This window comes from Meriones unguiculatus, chromosome 12, assembly GCF_030254825.1.
Source record: "Meriones unguiculatus strain TT.TT164.6M chromosome 12, Bangor_MerUng_6.1, whole genome shotgun sequence".
In the NCBI taxonomy this organism is placed as follows: Eukaryota; Metazoa; Chordata; class Mammalia; order Rodentia; family Muridae; genus Meriones; species Meriones unguiculatus.
The window spans coordinates 27,952,857-27,977,989 of NC_083360.1; the positions used below are offsets into that span (position 1 = coordinate 27,952,857).

The window sequence follows — 25,133 nt, forward strand, 5'->3', positions numbered from 1 at the left end:
GGGGTCACATAGCCTTGGAAAGGAGCTGCTGAAAACTAGGCAAGAATGGTATCAGGTGCATGGGTTCTAAAAGGTGCCCCTAAGGTGCTGCCATACCCCTGGCAGGAAGATTGTACAGGGGCTACAGGGTTCTGGCTTGTGCCTGCCTGTTTCTTATATGCTCACAGTGCTTGCCTGGACACTGCTTTGGTCATGAAAGGCACTTCTGTGTGCTCACATCACTTGTGTGCAGTACCACTTTATATGTAGTACTGTGATTTAGGGTTTTTAAGGTGTTAACTATTAAAAAAATATTCAAGCTGTTTTCCACGAGTCTGTCAAATTTTGTTTGTTTGTGAGCTTAAGGTCTTAGTCTGACACTAACCAAGCAACTTTGAGTTTGGATGCTCTTTAGTTTTGTCTGCGCTTTCATTGTGCAGTGTTGCAGAGTGTGCTTTCAAGCGCTCCTTTTCATCATTCTGTTGTTACAGTGAATAGCACCATTTGTGCTCAGCCTCCCAAGACACAAATGCGGGAGCCAGGTGCCTATCCCTCTATAATCCCATCCTTGGTTGCTCTGTGAGGTCTTGCATTCTTTCCTTGGACATGTAGCACTGTCCTTCCTGCCACTGCCATTGTGTGGCCTTCCCTTCTCTATGGCTTGTTTCACTTTCTGTGCCAGTCCCTTCCCCCGGCTCTTCTTCAGCCAGATGTAACCCTTTCAGTAACTCAGGTTCTGGTTATCCCATTTCCTAGCATCTGTGGGTGCCTGGGACTTTACTTGGTTTAAATTGCAGAAATCCTCCTTGGATGGTTGAAGCTCAAGAGTGCCCAAAATTCCTTTATTTATTTATTTTTACAGATATAACTAGGAATTGTATTGGGCTGTAAAATCATTTCTGAAATAGATTCCATTGTAACCACAACAGAAACCTGGGAAGAAAACAGTGAAACCAATTCATTCTTATAGTCCTGCTCTCCCCTCCCTCCTCCTTTTCCCCTCCCGTTTGTTTGTTTGTTTATTTATTTATTTATTTATTTATTTTGACAGGGTCTTGCTTTAATGCGAAGCTGGCCTCAGATTCATCACAGAGCTCATACTAGCTTTGAACTTGTAGAAATCCTCAATACCCCAAATTCAGGGATTATAGGTGTACTGTACCACATCTGGTCATTTTATTCTTTTTTGAAGTTTTTGTGACTTTGTTTTGATATGTTTTTAAACTTACTGAAAAGCTGCAGCATGTCTGCTTTGTGGGGCTCTCTGGAAGCCATTTACGTTAATGACTGTACCTGACTACACCTGTATATCTGAGGATCTCTGAGTTCCAGGGTTATTTATACTGCCAGTTAGGATTTTTTGGAGCTCTTGTTCACATGTTGTTGGTTACATGTGACCATCTCAGGAATGATTTTCTCCAATCCTTGGAGGCTGTATAGATCACCTTGTAGATAATTTAAGCTAGAGGTTGGCTACTAAAGCAACTGTTGTATGAAAGACTGGCTGTCCTTGAAATGTCAGTTTGTAAATGAACTTGTGGATAACAAGTGGAGTCTCTCTAGCACTCATTAGCAACCTGAGACTCAGTTTACTGGTCCAGATTCACACCTAGTGAATGGCTGAGCCAGGCTTTTTGGCTGGCTTTTGCTGATTTACTTTATCATTGAACACATTTTCTTTTCTTTTCTTTCTTTCTTTCTTTCTTTTTTTTTTTTTTTTTTTGAGACAGTGTTTCTCTGTGTAGTCCTGGCTGTCCTAGACTCTCTCTGTAGACCAGACTGGTCTCAAACTCACAGAGATCCACCTGCCTCTGCCTCTCAAGTGCTGGGATTAAAGTCGTGCACCACAATGCCTAGCCTTGAACATTTTTTATTCTAAGTTGTTGAATTTGTACACATAATAGTTGACTACAGCAAACTTATGTCTAAGATCTGTGTCTGTGTAGTTCTGTGCATAAGCAAACCAAGTCTGAGGTATTAACATGTGCTCGCTGCACATTGTCTCTCAAAGCAGAGTTTAATGGCCTGCCTGGCCATTCTAGTGTCTCTATAAACACCAAGAAATGGCCTAGCCCTTTTGTTTTTTTCCTTCTATAGGAATTTGCTTGCTAGAAAACAAAATGCAAGACTGGATAGACAGAGAGACTTGGGATGGAAGCTGTTTGGAAAAGCCCCACTCTGGGAGACTGCTCAGAAAGAGTCAAAGAAAACACAAAAGGTAAGTCACTGATATATGCAGTTGTGTGCTCATGAACCACACAGAAGTCCCTCACTGAGGCTTGAAGTTGGAAAGCTCTCTGTTTGTTGGGTGCCTGGGTTTTTAAACTTTATATATAGTGTGTACTGGGATTTAGCTCTCTTCACCCCTCTACAGTTTGTAACATGCATATAGGGAAGTTAAGCTGGGCTTTAGATACTTAAACTTGATACAGTTTAGTCATTCGGTCCAGTAACAATTGTAGATGTGTTTATAATCAAGCTTCATTTTATTTGATAGGAAAGTGGTCTCCACACATCTTGGAGCTTAAATCTTTAAATATTGCTCTGGAACATGTGGGCTAGGCCATCGTGCTCCCAAGCTCTGGGAGGACCTTGTCCCTTGCTTACTTAGATGCTGTCTGCTTTGGGAGTTGGGCTTCAAGGTTAAGCCAGGCCAATCCCGCACCAGCATCCCACTGACTTCATTGCTCTTCAGGCCTGAAGCAGGAGCACCTGCTTATCTTCTTAGGGAGGAGCCCATGCCAAATGATGACAGACCTTCAGCAGCCCTGACTATTAGCACTAGCAACTTCTCTGAGGCTCTGAACCTGTTTAACTTGAAGGTCAGCTGTTGGCCAAGTGCTAATGCCCTAAACCCGTTGTTTTGAGGGTCTTCTATTGGCCATGTAGTTGTCCTTAACAGTCTTCTGCCCACCTTAGATTTATGTTCACTGGACATTAGCTGTTCTCTGAACCAGCTAAGTGCTAGTTCTCATGACTGACATTGGGATTTGAGAGAGGACATGGCCCAGTTCAAGCAGGCAAGGCCCACCAATGGCAGGGCATGGAAAATAGCCAGTCGGTCTTCATTAGATGGTGCAATTGATATGGGGATTGTGTGCTGAGGGATTATTAGTTTTAAATTGTGCTAGTTTTAAATGGTAGCATTTGTGTTTCTAGCTTATTTTAAACAACAACCCATGATGTTCCCTGAGCCTTAGGTGTAGGGGTGGTGTTATAGATATATCAATTGGGACTGGGCAGTTGTGCATTTTGATAAATTGTGGCTTTCTGTAACAGTGTCCCCCTGCTGCAAAAAAAAAGAAGATTCTCTGACTGTGGGCTAAGAGCTATACTTATCTGTGGATATAAAGATGAATATTTAGAATTCAGTTGGGAATTATACTGGTTTAGAAGACTGACAGTAATAGGTTTTTCTGTAGGGTCCATAACCTGATTGGCCATCTGTAGTTGGCTGGGTTTACAATGTAGGCAGAAATTCCCTCCTGTGAAGTGGGCCTTAAGTTCAGTGAGGTGGCTGTTGGTTACTCCTAAGATGTAGGGCCACTATTGCACCCTTGGGTGTATCTTGCCATGCTGGTCATTGTTGTAGTTTATAGGCTTTATAACTGAATAGGACTTTTAATTGTTTTTCTCCCTTGGCAGCTTGTGTAGCACTTTGAAATACTATGAGTGCTAGTCCTCAGGGATGAGGCTTCCAGCTCAGTCCCAGCTAGATTCCTTCAGCTGTTCTTTGTCTGAAGTATGTGGTGTCTTTAGTAATATGTCTTATCTCCAAGTTCTAGGAAACAGCCAAGGCATTGGCAATAGTTTGTATTATGTGGAAAGTCTCATGGACTCCTCTGACCGAGAACTTGAAGGAAGGGTTTTCATGTCTGATGCTGGGATTTTTGTTAGATAGTTTATGGCTGTCAGGGAGAGCATGTTCACCTCTTAACTGAACTTCATTTGAATTATTTGTATCTGTACACACATACATTTATATTTTTATTTTTTTAAGTAAGCATAACATGTTCCCCTCTGGCTTTTCTATTATGCCTAGTGTTCTTTGGCTCTCCTCTTTGCCTCAGCGTTTTCTTCCCCTGCCCAGATAAAGAAGAGGGGTTAGAAACTGTAAGAGCCAGAGGACCAGGACATCTGCTACAAGATAGTGTATATGTAAATGACAACGAACTGAACCTATCGAATCTTAACAATGTTATTACCTAAATAAGACCTGTACTACCAGTTGACATCCTAACATGAATGGGGGTAATATCAAAAGGTCCTACCTCTAGGTGAAAAGCTATAGGCAATTGATGTCTGCTAAAAGAGGAAGAATCAGTCTTTTCCAGTGATGAGGCCCCTGATAGGTTATCCAGTTCCAAGTGACCATTTCTAAACACATAGATATTTGAGCAATACTCAAGGAACTCAGCAAATTGTATGTGTGTGTGTGTATAATATATATATATATATAATATTTTGTGTATATATAACAAAATAGTTAAAGACATGAATTTGAGAAGGAGCTGGCAGGGGCAGGAATAATTGGGAGGGGAGAGGGTGGTAGAAAGGGTGTAAATATAGCATTCATGTATGGAATTGTCAAAAAAAAACCAAAAACCCAAAGGCTATCCCACGTTATGAGGAAGATAGTAACTGTCCTCAGCTTACTGAAGAGACATGGAGGTGCCAAGGCTGAGTGACTTGTGTAGCACCATAGTAGTTAGAGAGTGGCAGGGCTGTAATGCCAGTCAAGGCAGTCGGGAACCAGGGCTGGGCAGGAGCCTGTTGTTAGCCCTGATAGCTGCGTCTCAGGAACAGAGGGAAGGCTGTGACCTGAGTGGTATGCTAGTACCCTCTCTGGCTGGAGGGCTTTCCTGAGCTGAGTGTGATAAGCTCGCTTGCATATACTTGCAAGCTCACTTTCAAGTTGGGGAAGAGAGACCTGGTCTGGCTAAGGTCAGGAGTGCCAAAGACAGGGCTGATGACTATTAAATGTCGGGTATGCAAGGATGAGGTGGGTTTCCACACAGTGCATTTTCATGTCTTTGCAAGTTAAATTTAGAATATTGTCTGCCATTTCCCTGGGGAATTCACTAAGGTTATCAGTGTTGGGGGGAAAAAAAATCTTTTTTAAAGGCAGGGTTTTTCTATGTAGCCCTGGCTGTCTTGGAACTCACTCTATAGCCCAGGATGGGCTTAGACTCTGAGACTCGCCTGCCTCCCAAGTGCTGGGATTAAAGGCGTGTGCCACCATATTGGGTCTTATCTTTGTAAGTTATATTTTGATGTTGAGTCATTATGGAGCGTAAGTGAGCATACAATTAAATATGAGTTTGAATGCAAAACTTGGCTGCAACTTTCCTAGGAGATGAAATAAGGTTACTTCATCTACACTTCAAGAGGAGTGACAATTTTGTTAATAGGCAGCCATATGGCTCTTGAGATGACTTGCTTCATGTGTTATTGCTCTGAAATCTTATTGGTGAACTGGAATGTGGAGGCCAGCTGGCTGTGCAGGAACACGGTTATGCTGAGAAGACCTTTGCCTTTAGCCATCAATAATGAAGAAAGTAACTGTACCCCCATGCATTAGTCACACAATCCTGCCTGGGACCTGTTTGTATATGCTTTGTGTCTCTGGCCCTCTCATATCTCAGGTCTTATCTAACGTTGGCAAAGTCAGAGAAGGAGGGAGTCAGAGTCAGGACTTCTGGGCACTACTGGCTTGAGCTGGCTCTGTCACTGTTGCTAGCTCCGACTTTACAGAGACTAGAGTTGGAGCCTTGATTGTCTATACTTGTGATTTGAGACAGTGACAGTAACTCAGTTTAGAGCTAAAACATAATCAAGTACCCAGGATTCTTGGACTTTTCTATTCTTCTTTTTGGAATTATTTTCTTCTTTGGAGAAGCATCATCAAAGAACATAATAATAACCTTGGGCCAGGCAATGGTGGCACACTCCTTTAATCCCAGCACTTGAGAGGCAGAGGCAGGCAGATCTCTGAGCTTGAGGCCTGCCTGGCCTGCAGAGTGAGTTCTAGAACAGCCAAGGGCTACACAGAAAAACCCTGTCTCAAAAAACTAAAAAACTTAAAAAAAAAAAAAAAAAAAGGAAAGAACATTGAACATTTGCTGCCAGCCTAATTCTCCAAGTGCAATCTATAGTCACATAGTGGAATGAGAGCATTGACTCTTGGCAAGTGTGTTTTGACCTCTGGACATAAGTATTGTTGGTGCATATGTACCAACATGGTGCACACACACATACACACATAAATGTTAAAGAAAAAAGAAAAAGATAATGATTTTGCAGATCGATTGCCTGGGTTTGTGTTTGAGCTGTCACAATTTGGCTGACAAGCTGCTCAATCTTTCTGAGCCTTCTTTCCTCAACTCTACAGTTTGGAGGAAATGTGCCTATCCTCCCAGGTGGTGAGGATTAAATAAGTGAATTGTACTGTACCCTTAAAATAGTTTTGAGCACAGTAAGTGTTGCAAAAGTGTTTGCTGTTATCATTGTTTCTTTCTCTTGGCAAGCTAACCCGGAGCCACAGGAAACTGAGCCCATTGTGACACTGAGCGTGAGCCACTGAGCAGACCCCATTCATTTGCTTGTTCAGCAAGCATTGTTCCATGCTGTGCCAGATTGTGTCCCAGGCACCAAGGGCATGAAAGTGTATGTGCTGATGTGGCTGCAGAGTTTGTGGTAGAGCACTGGGACAGGTGTGTACACCATTTAAGAACTCTGGATTCCTTTCACTTGTGTGACCTTGGAACAGTTGTCTCCTTTGGAATTCTACAGATGTGGGCTTGGCATTAGAATACAGTGTCGTTGTAAATTAAAAGATAGTGTATGGAATATATTTTGCCCAGAGTTGGTCAAGGGATGCTGTTGAGATATCTAGCTAATAAATAGGCCCACATTGTGTGCTTTGCTTAAGGCACCTGACCTCATTAAGGTCCTGACCTCTTTGAAGGTGTGTGGGGGGAATGTTAAAATGTTTTTAGGTTTTTTTTTTTTTTTTCAAATTTCATAAAATCTTTGAAAATTGTCATGCTTTCCATCAGCTTGCATGATGATTTCAGAAACAGTTTATTAGGGGAATAAAAAAATGTCCCAGGATAAGAGAATGAAACTAAAGCCATGGTTCTTGAAGTGAGATGAGGTATGTCCTTATTACCTGCATATGTGAGAAGTGCAAATCTCAGGCTGGAGAGTTGGCTCAGAGGTTAAGAGCAATGGCTGCTCTTCCAGAGGTTCTGAGTTCAATTCCCAGCAACCACATGGTGGCTCCCAACCATTTATAATGAGCTCTCATGACAGACTACTGTATACATAATAAATAAACAAACAAATAAATAAATAGTCTACAGCCTCATGCCTCCAGTAAACCTGGGTTTTGGGACCCAGAACCATGTTTTAATAACTACAGGGACTCCGAGGACGATGGCTGTGCAGTGTTCCCTATTGGGAGTGTACTCTATTGGCTATTGCGAGGGAAGTACTCATCACTGTGGCCAGCTACACACAGGGCACTGAGCTAGAGAGTCAAGTGCTGCCTTCAGTTCTCTACCCATTGGGCTTAAATGAATGGGGCCCTGGCCACTTAGCAGGGATGGAGGTACTGTGTCAGAAGTGCAGTCCTATACCTTGTGAATGAAATGGGGTGTCTTGTTCAATGTGTGGTATTTGCTCGTTGTTTGGAATTAGCATAATTGTCAAGCAATAAGGTTGAGCAGAGAGCTGAAGTGTTTATTCTTGCTGAGGCAGCTGCTGGTTATGGCAGCCATAAGCTTACAGGTTCAGTGTTAGCTCTGTATACCCCGGAACATCTTGGATGGTCTCCTGGAATCAAGTCAGCTTCTAGGTGTTAGAGAACCCCAGAAAGTGGTGTACTCAGGGCAGCTGAGAGTGACATTCACTTTCCTGAGCTCTGCTTTCTGAGAAGTCTGGTATACAAAAGATCACCATTATAGGAAGGATATGTTTGGGTGGTCAGCACAGGTAGCTGAAAACCTACAGACCAATTTTAAAACAATAAAACAACAACCATCATTTTAACACCCTGCTTAATAAGTAAAGGCACTTTCCACCAACTCTGAATTCTAACCCCAGGTTCTCTATGGTGGGAGGAGAGAAGTGACTCCTATAAGTTGGCCTCTGACTTCCATTTGTGCTACATCCACTTGTATACACACACACACACACACACACACACACACACACAATGTACTAACAAATCTAAAAGAGAAGTAAATAAAACAGGGTCACAGTTCCAGGTCCAGTAGGATAAGCATGTCACCTCTCTGCCCGGTAATCTCACTGTGTGGACAGAGTGCACAAAGCATCTGCTTGCCAATGCTGGAAAGCACATGGTAGCAGGGCTGTGCAAGAAGACCATAATGTAGAGTGCTGATGAACTGAAACTGAATTTATGGATTTTTCCCCCTCTGACATTTTTAGCCTGAACTCAGGCAGAGCAGACCAGGAAAGAAGTGTTAACGTAACAGAGAGCACCAGAAGGGGCTCTGTGGCTGAGCGAAGAGTGGGTCCAATACTTAGAAATATGTTCTTAAAAAATATTTATTATTTTATATGTATTTTGCCTGCCTGTACGTGTGTGCCCAAGGAGGTCAGAAGATGTTAATAGAACCTCTGCGACTGGAGTTACAGCCTGTATTGAGCTGCCATGTATGTGGGTTCTGGAGGTTGAACCTTGGTCCTCTTTCCTGAGCCGATTCTCCAGCGCTCCTCTCTGTTCTTTTGCACTCCGGCCCTCATACAGTCTTATGGCAGCACTCATGGTGTCTGACGGGGGCCTCGCACTCTCAGAAGGGGAAGCTTATGAGAAATGGAGTTTGCACCTCTTTCATCAACACATTTGTGGGAAATGGCTGGCTATTTAACCACAACAGAGAGTATGAGGGAGCAAAAAGGCACTTGGTGATTGCAAAGAGACATGCAAGGAAGTGACTTCTTTAAGATTGTTGGGACTCCTGGAGTTCCTGCCACTGAATGACTGGTATAAGGCTCTGACCCTAGGTAGCTTCAGTAGAACTGAATGAATAGAGCACATGCAAAGCTCTGACTGGCCACTGGGTGGTGCACATGCAGGACATAGTCAAAAGTGATGAAAACTGCGTTTGGAACCACAGCTTGACAGAAAAGCTGGCTGGAACTTATAGGTCTTTATGTCTGGACTTCAAATAAGTTACAACAGTGTCAACATTTACATAAGGTCAGTTCTTGGAACATAAATGTTTGAAAAGTCTGTGGCTGGAGAATTGGCTCAATGGTTAAGAGCACTTGTTGCTCTTGCAAAGGACCTGCCTGGGTTTGATTCCCAGCAGCCACGTGGAAGTTGACCACTTCCTTGGGCACCAGGCATGCATATGGTGTATAAACATACCTGCAGGCAAAACACACATACACACAAAATAAAAAAAAATCTAAAAATTATTAAAAAGAAAGAAAGTCTAGAATACAGTTTAAGACTATTTGGGCTTAAGGACCAGGGTGTCTTTTGATGATCAGTAAGCACTGATTCTATGATCAGCACATGTTGGGATGTGGCAGACCTTAAAGAAGCCATTAGAAGAATGTTCCAGCAAGTAGGGTGGATACTCTTGAGAGTGGAAGACAGAAAGCATTAGCTGAGAAATAGAAAACAAATTAAGAAATAAATGGACACTTATAACAGAAAAATACAGCTGAATATAGTCTAAAAGTACAAATCAAAGTAAGGTCAATAAAGTAACATTCTGAACATAGGAGACACCACTAAAATGTTTTAAAATGCAGCAAGATGGAGATGGTTTGGCAGGTCCAGGTGCTTGCACAGAGGGCTTAAAACCTGAGTTGAATTCCAAGATTCTATATCATTGCAGGAAAGAACTAGCTTCTGAGAATTCTCTTCTGGTTTCCACTACATACTCTGTGGACATATGTGCCTGTATCACACACAGTCACACACACATACACAGTAAGTAAAACAAAAATTAAAAAGTTTGAATTTATTTAACTGAAGTCTCAGGAGAAAGAATTCATTACCAAAAAATATATTAGATTAATTAAAGGAATATATCCCAAATTTGGAAAAAGGCATAAACCTATAGATTGAAGTCAAGTCAGTGACTCCATAAACTGGATAAGAAGTTCATGGCCTGATAAGTTATAACTGCTGAAAGTAAAGGCAAAAATCACAACAAGTATCCAGAGAAAAATAGTGTATTACTTATTGGGGAATAGTAATTTGAATGTCAACGAATTTCTCATCAGAAACCACAGAGGGGGCTAGAGATATGATGGCTCAGCAATCAGAACAGCTACTGCACTTGCAAAGGACCAGAGTTAAGTTTCCAAAATCCAAATTGGGCAGCTCAGCCACCTGTAAGTCAAGTTCCAAGGGACCCCATGTCACCTTTTGAGCTTCTGCTAGCACCCACAGACACTTGCTCATAAATCCCATCACACACACAATTAAAAATACAGTTAAGCTGGGGAGATGGCTCAGAGGTTAAGAGCACTGACTGATCTTCCAGAGGTCCTGAGTTTAATTCCCAGCAACCACATGGTGGCTTACAACCGTCTATAATGAGCCCTAATGCCTTCTTCTGGCATGCAGGTGTACAGGCAGACAGAACATTGTATATGTAATAAAGAACTAAATATTAAAAAACAATACAATTAACATCTTTTAAAAGATTTACCAAGGGAATCAATACTTTTGGATTCTTTAAAGAAAAGAACTGTCAACCCAGAATGTTGACAAGGGTGAAAGAAAAGTGTTCGGTGACAGAGACAAGGACATTTGCTGCCAGGAGCCTTGCTGTAAGATAGTTGACCAGAGACTATTGCTTCCGGGGTCATTTCTATAGTTCGTATGAGAGTTGGCCATTGCAGGGTCATTGCACTACAAAGAACCTTGGAACACAGGGAGAAAGAGGAGCAGAAATGGTAAACACATGGGCAGATTTAATTGTATGTAGGCAGTTCCCAGGGGGTTCTTTAAAAATGTGTTTGGTTGAGTTATGTCTTTGCAAAAGTTAGTGTTGTTTGGTTTTTAACTGTATGGAGAAGTAACATATAAGACAATCATGTAGCAGGGGAAGGGCGATGAGTTCCCACTTGAAGTGATAAAATACTGATTCCAATTAGGTCATGAAAAATTACATATGTACATATATATGTGTGTATGTATATGTGTGTATCACACATCAGCTCCTAGACCAACCATTGAACAATGCAAAAAGATGACCAAGAGAAGGATAGATAAATTAAAATGTAATACAAAGTTCAGAAAACTCAAAATGGAGGCAGAGAAGAGGAAATAGGGAAGAACAAAGGGGAAAAAAAGCGAAGATAACACTTAAATTCAGACATACCAAATTATGTTACATACATATGGCCTATGCATATCAATGCTGCCAAAGAGGCTTGAAAAAAAATGACAGAATTTTGTTATCTTCAAGGAACTCTTTAGATATAAAACATGTAAGATAACACGTAAGAGATAGCAATAGATGGGTCTGACGGTGTAGTTTAGTGTAGAGTTTGTGCTTGGTGTGCATGAAGCCCTGGGTTCAATCTTCAATACCTCTCTTAAGGTAGGGATTAATGTCATAAAAAGTAAAAACATGCCTTCAAAAACAGTTCCCATAAATAAAGAGGGCTGTTGCCTAATGAAGACCATATAGCTCTGAGTGTTTCCACATCTAATGACTGTTGCAAATCCACCAAGCAGAGATATGGGAAACTGGATGTGTCTACTTTTAAAAATGGAGGGTCAGTGCTGCTCTAAGACACATAAGAAGAAGCAGCTGCAGACAGAGCAAGCCAGGACATGGGGAAGCTGAACACTCCTGTCCAGCAGCCGAATGACCCTTCCAGAACATTCCACCCACCAGTACTAGCCGTCCCAAGTGCCTGTGAAGCATGCACCAGGCAGATCATGTGTGGATCATAAATGAAACTTTAAAGATTTGAAAGGATTAAAATTAAGTAAAATATGTTACTAATTATAGTGTAACAAATATTAAGAACATCTCCCTAAATGTGAATATTAAATAAGTAGCAAACTTCTGAAGAAGCCACAAGGAAAATTAGAAAATATTTTGACACAACAAAAATACAGCATACCAGAACTTGGAAGATGCAGTTTTGGACAGGAAATACCTATAATTAAAATAAAAGAAGGAAGGTCTCACATCAGTACTTCAAGTTTCTGTTTTAAGACTATAAAAAGCAGAAGGAAACAAATAATCCTGAAACATAGAAATGAAATTAGTACTGTAAGGAATAGTGAGTGGGATCAGGGTTGTTTTTTTTTTTTTTTTTTTTTTTTTTTTTTTTTACTGTTCTGTGCCATAATCCATCTGAGCTGAACTGCTTATTCTTTTTCAGTAAAAGGAATAAGCAAAGTGAGTAGCACTGTGGACCCTGCAGAACTAAAAAGAAAAATGAAATTCTTTGAACAACTTTCTACAGGAACTTGTAATCTCAGATGAAATAGTCTATTTCTTTGGAAATTAGAAATTACCAAAACTCAAAAAAAAAAAAAAAAGAAAGAAAAGAAATTACCAAAACTCAACAAGGTAAAAGATAAACTGATCCATCCTGCAGTTTTATTTTGTTGTAAGACAAGAAAACTACAGTTAAATCCCATGGTGCTTTGGATGTGCAATATTCCCCACAGGCTCACATGTGTGAAGACTTGGACTCCAGCTGCTGGAGCTGTTTGGGAAGGTTGTGGAACCTTCAGGAGGTGGAGCCTCAGTGGAGAAAGTGGATCATTGCGGGAGAGGGAGGCTTAAGGTGCTGGGTTCCATTTCTTGTTCACTTGGTGCTTCCTGTTGATACAGTGCGATTAGCTGATCTTCTGCTCTTGTTCCATGCTCTCCCCACCATGGTGGACTTGATCTCTTTGTAACTGTGAGCCACAATCAACCCTTTCTCCTTAAGTTGCCTTTGTCAGGGTATTTGACCACAGCAAGGAGAAAAATGAGACAGATACTTTCCAGAAAAGTTATCTCCAGGGCCACATGGTTTCACTGATGAAATCTGCTGATTATTTAAAAACATTGCCAAATTTAGAAGGAAGAAGACATTTCCCAACTCATTCCTTGATGCTAGGGCTACTGACTCTGAACCCTAGTCTAGTGTCCATGATCTTTAGCATGCTATTAGCAAATTGAACTCAAGACATTTTTCAACGCCAATACACAGGACTAAGTGACATTTATCCTGGGAATGTAATGCAGACATGATCTATGAAAACAGCCACTGTCATCAACTGTATTACTAACCTAAAGAAAACCACTTGGTCCTCAGCAAATGGAAACAGAAAATTTCAAGTGGAAGAGGATACTACAAAGACAGCTGCAGCAGCTGATGTCCCTGGTGGAGTTTCTTGGAGTGTGAAACCTAGGCAGTTACTCTTAGTGTCATGTAGGAGAGTTGTTCCAGAATCTTCTATCGATCTTCAAATTCTCCTACACAAACCCCTTTTATAAAATGCTAACCTAATATTGTCATGTGCTTAAATCATTTCTACATTACGTACACTTCCTAATATAGTATAACTGCTGTTTAAGAAGTATTGTATTGTTTAGGGAGTTATGATGGTCAGACAACTTAGATTTTGTTTTTTTTTTTTTTTTTTTTTTTTGAGGGGTGCTTTTGATCTGCAGTTGATTGGATCTGAATACAGACCCTGCAGACCACCTGTTCTTAAAATTAGCTTACCAGTTCCATCATAGGTATGTGCTATCAAGAAGTTAAATTCTTGATAAGAAGTCTCTCAATGCAGACCTTCTCATGGCTGCTGATCACATTTGGGCTGTATATGTATTCTTTGCTATGAGCTTGGCAGGACCACCTCTGTTCAGTACACACCATTAATACATTTCCCTGTCCCCCATTTTGTTTTCTCTGGCTTGCTTTCTGCCTGCCCTAAGCTTTTGCTTTTGCCCTTCTTTCAGTATGGTTTTCAAAGAGTGGGCACAGCTTAGATGAGGGCTTCTCCGGTTTCCCCTGGCCACTTAGTCTAAAGGGATTTTAATCGGTCTTTTGGGACATTTCCTGTACAACATTTTTCTTGGTTGGAAATCCTTGTCCATTTGTTTGTGGCTTTATTGTGTGTCTCTCAAGTAGCACCAGCATGTGTTGAGAAGAACAAGGGTCAGACTGCATTTGCTTGTTGATGGCTTAGGATGATGCTCAGCTTTAGTGTGTGGTTGACTTATAGACCAGTTCTCCTTTTTTCAATATATATTTTTCTCTATAGCTTTGCATATTGTTGTATGATTTTATTTTTACTTAATGGTCTTTGGAGTTGCTGTTTCATCATTTACTGACTACCACCTTAGATTGGACACTGAAGTTGCTCTTACAACTTAATTTAATTCTTGTGATTTTCAGTGGCCCGTTGGGTTTTTGATGTGTTAGGAAGTGAGTCAGTCAGATGATGGTAACAGGCATGGTGAGGCCAAGAACTTGCTCTTGTCTCTGAGAACTGAGGTACACAGTGTTTAACTGGAGGGTTAATCCACAAGCACTGTTTCCAGAAAGGCTCTATTAACTGCCCCCCTTGCCCCAACAATTCGTTAGTTTTTGTTAGTGGGGGGGGGGGTCCTTCCCAAACCTCAGTGTTTTTTTAATTTTTTTTTTTTTGTCACATCACTGAGCACTGGCACGACCACTGCCTGTTTGCTTATCTTTGAGTGACGTAGGGCAAAGACCTTGTTCCTCTTCATTGCTGAGGTCAAGCACTTGCTGGCGAACTTGTTGGATGGCAGGCAGGTAGGACAGATGGCTTCTTGTGATGGCATACTGATTCCACAAGTGTGGAAGTGTGCCTCCTCTTCCAGATTCTTCACTGGGCCCTTGCCAGCTTAGTGAGAGGTGAGTCAAATGACCATGTAATGACAAGTTGTACATGCCACTAAGACCAGGATGCAGGACCTTGCTGAGTTAAGGCATGAGGGAGCATTTCTGTGACGGTATGCAGTGAAGTTGAGACTTGAAGGACAGATACTCAGCCTCCTCACTACTTTACTCCTCTTTACTCGTAGGGCCTGGATGTTGCAGTATTTAGGAGAAGTCATGACATCTGCAACTTCTTTCAACATGTAAATGTTTTTAAAATTAAGGTGAATACTGTAACATTTTCACTTTATTATGATCTGGGCGGAGCATGTGTATGTGCTCATTAGATTATTCCTTGAGTACTTCCACAGTTTTGAAAAGTTTTCCCTCCTTTTTTTGAAGTACTAGGATTGATTCCAGTGTCTCCCACAATGGGTATACATGCTACCCGTGAACTAATGCACCGTGAAATCCACTCACTATAAGTATTAGTGACTTCTGATGTGTACACTATACCCACCTGCCATTGCATCTAAGTTTGGAAGATTTCCATCACCCGAAGTTTGCAGCCAGTCCCCACGCCTTCATACTAATTATATTCTCTCTAGAGAGTTGCCTTTTGAAGAGATTTTATATACATAGCCCCATCCTGGCTGTCTTCCTTCTGGCAGCTTTTGCTTACCACAGTGTTTCTGAGGCGCTTTCACCAGAGGCACAGGCCAGTAGTTTCCTCTTGTTGCTGGTTCACAGCTCTGCATGCATTCCTCGGCTGCTGGGTGTTTGGATTGTTTTAGAGTTTGATTGGTATACCAATGCTGTGAAGTTTTGCATGCAGGACCTCTGTAGGTGGTTTCTCTTGGAGAGCTTTGCAGGTGTGTGGCTGGTGTATGTTGAACTGTTAAGAAACTGGGAAACTTGCTTCCAAGGTGGCCCTACTGCAGCCATGGGTGCCACCATGTGCCATGCCAGTGTCTCTTTTCCTGGTAGATCTCCAGGGCTCCTGCTTTGTGAGGAGGTTTCTGTTGGTGAATGAATCATTAAGTACTGAGTTTTCAGAAAACCAATAGTGAGTGAGTTGCCTTGTAATTCCTAGTCCAGGTCTGTCCTACTCACTAGAAATAATTTAGGCCCTTATTCAAATTTATAAACAATTTTATAAGGTGTAACTTACAGTGGAATCCTCCGGTTGGAAAGGTAATAGGCAGTTTTAATAAATGCAGTTCTGTCACCCCGGAAAGTACCAGCTGACCCTCCAGGAAGCTTTCCAGAAGCAAGCTCTGTCACCCTGTCGGTATATACTTTATGCTTATAACCAGCCAGCTTCTGAGACGGCACCAGTGTTAGTTATGTTTATGGAGTTTCTTTTGGTAACACATATTTCTGATTTACTAGAACTTTGCCCTTTCTCCTCAGCATGCTATCTTTTGCTAACTTCCCTTGCTGAAGAACCCGAGGTTCTTCTCTGGGGCTGGCCTCTGCAAAATTGGCTAGGAGGCCACTGAGCCTTGACTCAGCCAGCCCCGCCCTCCTGTGGAGGAGGTCTTTGCCAGCTAGACCAGCCCAACCCAGGAACACTGAGCCGGGATCCGGGAATCGCTGTATCTGTGAGCGATTTAGTGTCCTGCCTTCCCTGCTGCCGCCCGCCCCACCCGCCCAGTGTGGAGCTCCGTGTAGATCCGCGGTCCAGAGGCAGGAGGGAGGCCGGCCTCCACTCACTGGGCATGGAGCCACCGGCCACGCGCCTCTGAGGCCTGGCGTTCATGGTGAGTCTTATGCGGGTCTGCGGTCCCAGCTTGGCCTCCGCTGGTACCCCGGCCTGCTCTTCCAGGCCTGCTTGTTCCTGTGCGCGGTATGTGCGGGTGTGTGCATCTAAGCCTGAGTGCAGGTGTGCGCACATCAAATGCATCTGTTTTACCCACTAGCCAGAGCTTGCTGGGGACACGAGTGAGGTACCTCCTCCCATGGCTTTCTTTGTGTCTGCTGCTCGCAGGATTTTCTTTCAGGGTCCAGTGTTGGTACAGAGAGCTCGCCCTTCTACCTCTCATTCTTACTTCTAGAGCCACTGCTCCTTTTCCAGTCAGGTCAGTTTAGGCCAGGGGCCATATAGAGATGGAATGGTCTTGTTTAAGGGAATCTGGAGGAGACTCAGGGCAGACTCCAGTTGGGTTTCTCAGAACCCACTGTAGTTTTAGTACATCTTAGTTTCTGGTGTCTGTGTTAACTTTTGTGTTTTTTGGTGTTTGTAAGTAATTTGACTACTAGAGAAGGTCTCCTGAGAGCTGCTATTTCCAGTGCCAGCATTCCTGGGAACTTAAGAGAATGCTTTCTGGGAGGATACTGTCCTAGGGTTGAGAATAGCTCAGGGAGAAAGGACCCTTCCCAGGTGTTCAGGGCCTTTACTATCCACTCTGTGGTAAAGGCACTGTCACCATCCCTGTCTTCTGGAAGGCTGAGCACCTGTAAAACCTGAATGGGTCACTCCCTCTTCAGATGGCAAAACAGCTCCATGTCCTAGAATAGTAGTCTTCTCCCAAACACTTGCTGTTACAGACATTGAGGAGTGAAACCAGCCTGCCATGCCACACTTGAGTCGTCTTTGTCTTTTCCACAACTCCATCAAGTACCATTTTTAAAGAAATGTTGTGAGAAATTATCTTATAGTAACATGATGAGAGCTGTGTACCCGGCATTTCTGACATCTCCTTTAGGTACATGTCTCATGCCTACTTGTTCTCATTTAATCTTCACCCTTAACAAAGAAACAGGCGTGGAGGGGAAGACAGTGCTCAGGGAAGCAGTGCTGATAGGAACGGCCCATCCTGCAGCACCTCCCTGCACACTGCCTTGTTGGCAAACTCACCCCTTGTGTGTCTTAGGTTAGTTTATGCTAGCCCAAGTCCCGCACGAGATAGCTGATTCCTGACGTAGGTCCCAGATCCTGGGCTTATATTAGCAGACAGATCCTGCTTCAGTAGATGGCTGAGTCAGATGTGAGTACTGGCCTGATTGATGGCCTTTTCTTCTTGGTGGACTAATATTGATCAGATTATCGGTATTCTTTGCTATCTTTTAGCATGATTCCAGTTCTAGGGATAGTATTGATGGGCTATCTCTTTTGTCTTACTCCAGGTAGACATTCTTCCATTACTTCAGATCCCGCCTTCTCTCCCTTTTACAAAATACAAATTTTGTAAATACAACAGATAAATACAAATTGATCTGTTGCTGGGTGCGCGTGTGCATGTGTGAATGCACGCAGGCATGTGCGCGTGTCCTCCCCTTTTAAAACAAGATCTGTTGTCTACTGACTTTCTTCTGGCTCTTAGCCCTAGGTAGTCTGCCGATAAGGTCTAACCCACGTTCACACTCCACTCTTCCCCTCCTTGGGAATGTTCCACCAGCTGAGTGTAGCTGCGTGTTGAGACCATCATGGCTAGGCAGAACAGTTTTGACTCAGCATCAGCCCTGTTTAATATGTTCTTGCTAACCCACTGACCAGGATCTGTGTCTGAAATAGACCATCCCATGAAGGAGAAACTTGAGCTAGCATAAACTAACCTAGGAGACATGAGGTGGGTCTTCCAGGAACATCAGTAGTGTCCGTGGAAGGCCATGCCCACCAACACTGAGTGTCTCCTTGGCTACTGCTTATGTTGTCAGAAGGCCTCAGTCCGTTATGGCCTCTGGTGTAGACCTTATCTGTCCTTACTTAAATGGCATGGGTAATGAGAGTCTGTCTCTTGTTCCTTTTAGCCCGTTACTTCTTGTTGCTTACCCCCACCCCCACCCCCACCCCCACCCCCGCATTTCTCATGGTCTGTCCTGTGCAGTAGCTTTTGCTGTTGCTTACTCTCCCTGCAGAATGGGCCCTGCAAGTCTGGAGGTGTGAGTCTCTTAAAGTAGGACCTCACGGTCTCTTCACAAATGAGCTTCTTTTTTTGGGTGGTGGTCTTCCTTCTTTCCCTACTAAATTTGCTTTGCTCAGGCTTCTTGATACTTTTTCTCTGAATTTTCTCATTCATCAGACCACACCCTACAGCTTCTCCCAGGGTTAGCAGCTGCATTGGCTTGGTCTCATCCTCCTTAGTGGGATTTATTACCAACTGCTCAGGTCAGGGATTTCATCCAGGTACTTCTGAATCAGTGGCTTGCAAATTATTTTCTTAAGCAATTAAGTTGATTTGCAATAGGACTTTGAAGAATACTGATCAGGGTGGGTGAGGCCACAGTTGATTATATGGACAATTTGTTTTTCTCATTCGTCTGCAGGACTTTTGATAAGTCCAGTGGTGCAGGGAAGTGTTATTTGATTTAAGGTAAAAAGAGTCCCTAGCTTGGTCCAGTGTGAGTGGCAAGTTAGATGGACACAGACTCCACAGGTTTTGCCTGGTATACAAAAAGTCCATCAAGAGAGCAGGCAGCCATCAGAGTATACTACCCTATTTAATGCTCACAGTGACCTTACCAGTCGCTTCTGTTTATAATGAGGGAGTGGAGGCATGAGACAATCCAGACTTGCATAAGGTAAGAGGCAGGATGTAGATCTTAGTCTTTTGAGGCTTTGCTCCTGCTCCATTGTGCATTGGCCCTAGTGCTGATGAGTCAAAGTGAGTGCTCTTTCTCAGGCCTCAGAGTGAGTATTGTCCTCGTGTATCTGGAGCTGGTTTGTCTGGTTACACAAAGAGTCTACTGTGGATATCTCTAGGTGGCTGTAAGAGAAGAACTAGGTTTGAGCAGGACTTGTGACTGTTCCAATACCATTCCATTTGTATTTACAAGTACCATTTGGGTTTTGAAAAGGATTTACCAGGGATTTCAGGTTTGGGCAGGCCAGGCTCTATCATTTTAATTATGCATCACTGTGTGATGAACCATGCTATTTGACCCCGTTTGGCACTAACTGACTCAGGATTATAGGTTTCTATCAGGGTTGAAAGCTTTGTTGAGGCTGAATGTAATGAGATTGCTTCCTATGGAGTGCTACCTGTAAGCAGCTCACATGAGTTGGTGAGAAATGTCCCCAAAGAAATGTCCCCAGTGCTCAGAATCTGATCAACTTACCCATTCTCCGCAGAGCAAACTGTGATATCAGTGGGCCTCCAGTATCCATTAGGGTGGTGGTGGCATCTTTCTCTGAGGATTGGTGTGCAGATTAAATCAGCTGTGCCTGGGAGGCCCCTGGAAAGCCCCCTGGTACATTGGCCTGATCAGCTGCCACTGCCCACTGTTGTTGCTGGTATTAATAAGAAGTGCTTGTTGACAAGAGCCGATGTTTTGGCCTTGGATCAAGGCATTCCCTTCTTTTTGTTTCTATGTCCCAAATCTTTGTCTTACAAACTTTGCTGGACTCTTTGATTGGTGTTTAGAACTGCAATTATGCGGTCATTTCAGGTCTAAGGAGAAAAATGTAATAGTGCATGCAATCCTGTCTATGCTGCAGGGCGTGTGCTGATGTGTGTCTCCCTGTTGCTGGCAGCAGCCTGCTCTGATAGTGCACATGTCCACCTGGCTGTGGGAACCAGGCTTGAGAATTCTATGAACATACTTTGCCTGAGTCTTAGGGGCTGTTTAGCGGACCCGTGTTTTGTTTCAAGTTCCACCTTGCTTCAGAAGCTCCCTAACCCTCCTTAAGGTGGCAGTGCAGAGGGACCTGCAACCCCAGCCCTGTACTTTGAACTTATGTCCTCTTGTCTGTAAGGTAGAGTGACACTTGCCATACTGATTGCTAAGGAGGACAGGTCAGACAGTTTCTAGAACCACAGCAAATGGAAAGGAGCATACAGACAGATTCTGGGGCCTCTGGCTTGTGCTCTGATTGCTGACCTTAGCATAAATTGCACCAGACCAGGCTCAGCAGATAGACAGCACCCAATGCGATGGTTGTTACTCATTCTTGCCAGAATGCCACGTGCATTAGAGTCACTGTCAGCACAAAGCTCTGGGTAGATTTCCTATAGAGCTGAAGATGTTGACACTTATTTACTGGACTCGGAGCATCCTGCTTCTAGCACTGTATTGTCACCGCTCAGCCTTGTACAGGGTCCATGAGTCAGCATCAGTCTCTCAGCTTTAGATAGTTGGATAAGTGGAAGGAATTTCTGTCTTCAGTGGGACCAGTGCAGGGTAGGCAGGGTAGGATCTTACTCCAGTGTACTCGGGTTGTTGTACTTTAGAAGCCTTAGCTGGCTTTTCTGGGTGAGAGAATAATTGCTGATGAAATAATTGTTCTAGCTAATGTCAATAAATCCTTCTCACAGGATAATGTGGCTCTCGTTATTCAGAATGGCATGAATCTATGGAAGCTCCACACTTTCTTCCTACCCAGATCATCTCCCTTAGGGATGCTCCTCACCTGAGATAGACGACAACAACAACAACAACAACAAAATATATATATATATACATATATATATCATGTTTTGATTTTGCAGGGAGCCCAAATCATACGTTATTCCAGAAGCTGACCTCCTGAATCCTTCTACTGGGTGTTTGGAATGTGGGTCACCAGGTGTGACTAAGCTTTTGTGGCTGTAGTCCGCCACATTAGTGACTCAGTGGATATGGAGGTCAGTTTTAGATTTCCAGAGCATGGTAGAATTATTGACAGGACAATGTGCACTGATGGCATGGCAATCACCATTACAATAAGCCATCCATCTCTTACCCAGTACAGAAGACCTGTCATTATGCGGGATCCTGATTAAGGTGCTGAAGTCCCTTGTAACTTTGTAACCGCCTGCAGGGGAAGTGTGCAGACCGTCCTCAAGCATCATCTCTGCTGGGAGCTCTTAGACCCCTTCATTCAGCCCAAGGCTTTCCTTCTGAACAGCAGAGAAGACTTGGAGTGCACTCACTCTTACAGTGAACTCAGCTACAGGAAGTTCCTCTTTGATGATATGAAACTATTTGGCCTCAGGGTCACCTTGATGTCTTTGTCCTAGGAATATGAAGACAAGGCTGGAAGACCAAGCAAGCTGCCCTCTCCAAAGCAGAATGTGAGGAAGAACCTAGATTTTGAGCCACTGTCCACCACAGCACTCATCCTCGAGGATAGACCTGCGTGAGTCTGAAGAAGAGCCTCTATGCTTTCTTTGTGCTGTCTGCTGTGGGGATGAGGCTAGCTTGCCTGCTCCTTTTCTGGAGGCAGGAACGGGGAGAAGAGTGGTTGGGTCTCTCTTTATCTCTGTGTCAGCCTTCATTTAATGTGGCATCACATGGTGATTTGGGAAACTGTCCTGTGTTGTAGAAATTTAACAAGGCTTTTTAAAAAAAGGCAGTATTTGCTTGTAGTTTTTATCCTGGTTTACATTGTGTAATTGCTGAAAATGCAATGCAAGTTTGGGAGTACAAAGAACCCTGCAAGCATCCTTCAGAGTGGTGCTATGAAAGTTCTTTTATTATTTTTGCCCCCAAGGATACCTCCTAGGGTGGCATATGGAGTTTTTTGGGTGCTTTGAGTCAGGACTTTGCTCTCTCTAGGCCGTGGTATCCCCATAGTGTGATGAGGGAAATCATGCTTAGCACTCTCCTGGAGGAGGAAGTCATAGCTAATCTAATTCCTGAATTTACACAGAATAGTGTGTCAGGGACAAGGTTGAGGAAGAACAAGAACAAACAGCAGGTTGTCCAGCACTGTGCTAGTTAATTCTGGGCTCTTGTTCATCCCTGATATTTAAAACTGTGAAGTCAGGCTAGCAAGATGGGTAGTGGGTAAAGAAAAACACTTGCTGCCAAGCCTGATTCCTGGCATCTGAATGGTAGAAAGAGAAAACTGACTTCTGCTAGTTACTCTCTGACTGACAGGCACAACAAATACACACACACACACACACACACACACACACACACACACACACGCATGAAGAGAAAGTACAGAGAGAGGGAAGAAGAGAGGAACCGAGAAGGAGAGAAGGAAGAGAAAGTGTAATTTTAAAAACAATTAAAATGTGAGGTCTAATGAGGAGTGTTGTCGGCAGAGAAATCCTGAAGAGGAGGTTGGAACTGGTAAAGAGACCAGCTCTTTTAGTGTGCGGAAAGGTAGACTGGGCTTGCCACCTTTGGCCAGTGGCAGTGGTTGCCATCTCACAGGGAACATAGGTGGTCATAGTACTTGTAAGATGCAGGCAAGGTTCCACCACATCTCATTAAGTCAGCTGCCAGAGTCCACTGGCATTTTCTGTTGGACACATATAGTGTCTGTGTGCATTTGTATAACATCGAGCAAAGGAACTGAGGAGCCATGTAAGTTATTGCTCTCATTGCTGTGCCAAATGACTGACCAAAACTGAAATAAAACAAACAAGCAAACAAACAAAAACAAGACTTAAGATGGCTTTATCTTGGCTCACAGGTTGAGGGTCTAGTCAGTCTTGGTAGAGAAGGCGTGGTGGCAGGCCTGTCAGGTGCTGCTCACGTTGCATCAGCAGGCAGGAAGCAGAGATGATGCTGGGGCTTAGCTTGCTTCTTCCCGGCCTTTGGAATGTTGTCACCCACATTCCTTCTTTCTACCATCTGGAAGTACCCTCACAGACATACCCAGAGGGATGTTTTTAAAGGGTTGTAGCAGACACTGTGATCGATCATCACTAGAGAGCTGATCTGGAACTAAGCACTTAAACTGCCATAGAATAAATACTGTGAGGTCATCCTGATGTAGGGATCAGCTGTTGACACTTCTGCTTTGCAGTCACATCAGTTTCTTTGGAGAATAGGGTAACTTCTTTTTCTGTGTCTTTCTAACCCAGTGTTTTACAGTAAGTATGTTGCTTTGTAAGAAGTTTCTTTATGGAGAGATAGCTCAGTGGTAGAGCCCTTGACTAGTGTGTTTAAGGCCCCAGGCTCAGTCCCCATCTGAGCAAGGTAGCACATATCTGTAGTCCCAGCACTTGGGAGGCTAAGATAGAAGGGTCTCCTGCACTGTATAAGTCTCAACAAAACAAAGTTTTAGTTTATGAAAGAGCTGTAGTTTTTAAAATGGATTTTTAAACTTCATGTTTTACAACTTTTATGCAGTAATGCTTCAGGTGATTTCTTTTCCTCAGACTTTTACCTAGTTTTAATAGTGCAAACCTGTTTATTTCCTGTTAAGAAATCTTCCAGCAAAACCAGCTGAAGAAGCCCAAAAGCATAGACAACAATATGAAGAGATGGTGGTGCAGGCCAAGAAACGAGGTACTGTGGAAGCAAGCCGAGCTGTTTTCTTTTTATCTTTTGAAGCTCTTTATTTTTTTTTTAACAATTTATTTATTTTTATTTTGTGTACATTGGTGTTTTCCTGCATGTATGTCTGTATGAGGGAGTTAGAGTTACAGACAGTTGTGGGCTGCCATAACTCTAAGCTTTCATACCTGGAAATGTATGTGTTGTTGTTTTTTTTTCCATTAAACAAACAAAAAAAGAGGATGCTTCTCACCATTCCTGGAAGCATAATAATCTTACATGAGGACAACGCGAGGTAGTACATACCTGGTAACCTAGCACTTGGGAGGTTGAGGCAGGAGACTCGTGAGTTCAAAGCCAGTCTTCACTTTATAACAAGACCCTGTCATAAGGAACACATAGACTTGCATGAGAAAAGAGACTGTAGGATAAGAAGTGTGTGCTAGAAAGAGTTGCAGCCATTACTGACATGTAGCTCTTTCTCTTCCTTGGGCTGTTCTCTTCACAAGATGTGAGTGATTTGATAAGTTCTTTGCAACACCTAAGAAGCTAGAGAGTGCTGTGACTCTGGAGTGCTTTAAAGTACGTACAATAAATAATGGAATATCATTCACCCTTTAAGAAGGAAATGCTGACACATTACAGAATGGTTGAAACCGATTGATCCAAAGTGAAACAAGCAAGGAATCAAATGGCAAATACCATGATTCCGTTTCTTTGGGGTGCTTCAGCAGAAGCGGGAGGGTAGGGATCTATCTGAGGACAGGGAGTTAGTGGTTAATGAAGACAAGTTCAGTCAAGGAGAAGAGGAGAAGGTTCTAGTGATGACAGTGGTGGGGTGCATGACAGTATGAATAAATGGTACAAAGTTATACAGTTAAAGTAGTTAAAATAGTAAATTCTATGTTATGCCTTTCATAATTAAAACAAAAACAAACTATAACTGTCCCCAAGTATCTATGAGTAAGTGGGTTCCAGAACCTCTGGCTGCTGCCAGAATCTAAAGATCCTCAAGGCTTGTTTATAAAATGCCATTATACTATATGCATATAAATTGTCTACATCTTCCTGTAATTAGGGTCATCTGTAGATTACCCACAATAGTTTTACACTACGTAGATTTTTGTCAGAGGATTGGT

At 42.9% G+C, this 25,133-nt stretch overlaps 1 protein-coding gene across 7 annotated transcripts in view; it reads left to right on the top strand.

The window, feature by feature from the left end:
* Nucleotides 1-25,133, top strand: part of Tbc1d14 (TBC1 domain family member 14) — a 94,514-nt gene that overhangs the window by 39,481 nt on the left and 29,900 nt on the right. For 6 of the 7 annotated variants that reach the window (XM_060365432.1, XM_060365431.1, XM_060365430.1 and 3 more), the window contains exons 3-5: nucleotides 2,077-2,197; nucleotides 21,777-21,895; nucleotides 23,924-24,006. In XM_060365432.1, coding sequence (XP_060221415.1) covers nucleotides 2,077-2,197; nucleotides 21,777-21,895; nucleotides 23,924-24,006 — 323 coding nt within the window. Of the gene's footprint in view, nucleotides 1-2,076; nucleotides 2,198-16,398; nucleotides 16,599-21,776; nucleotides 21,896-23,923; nucleotides 24,007-25,133 lie in introns of those variants that run through there. The other variant, XM_021630638.2, reaches the window with a different exon arrangement.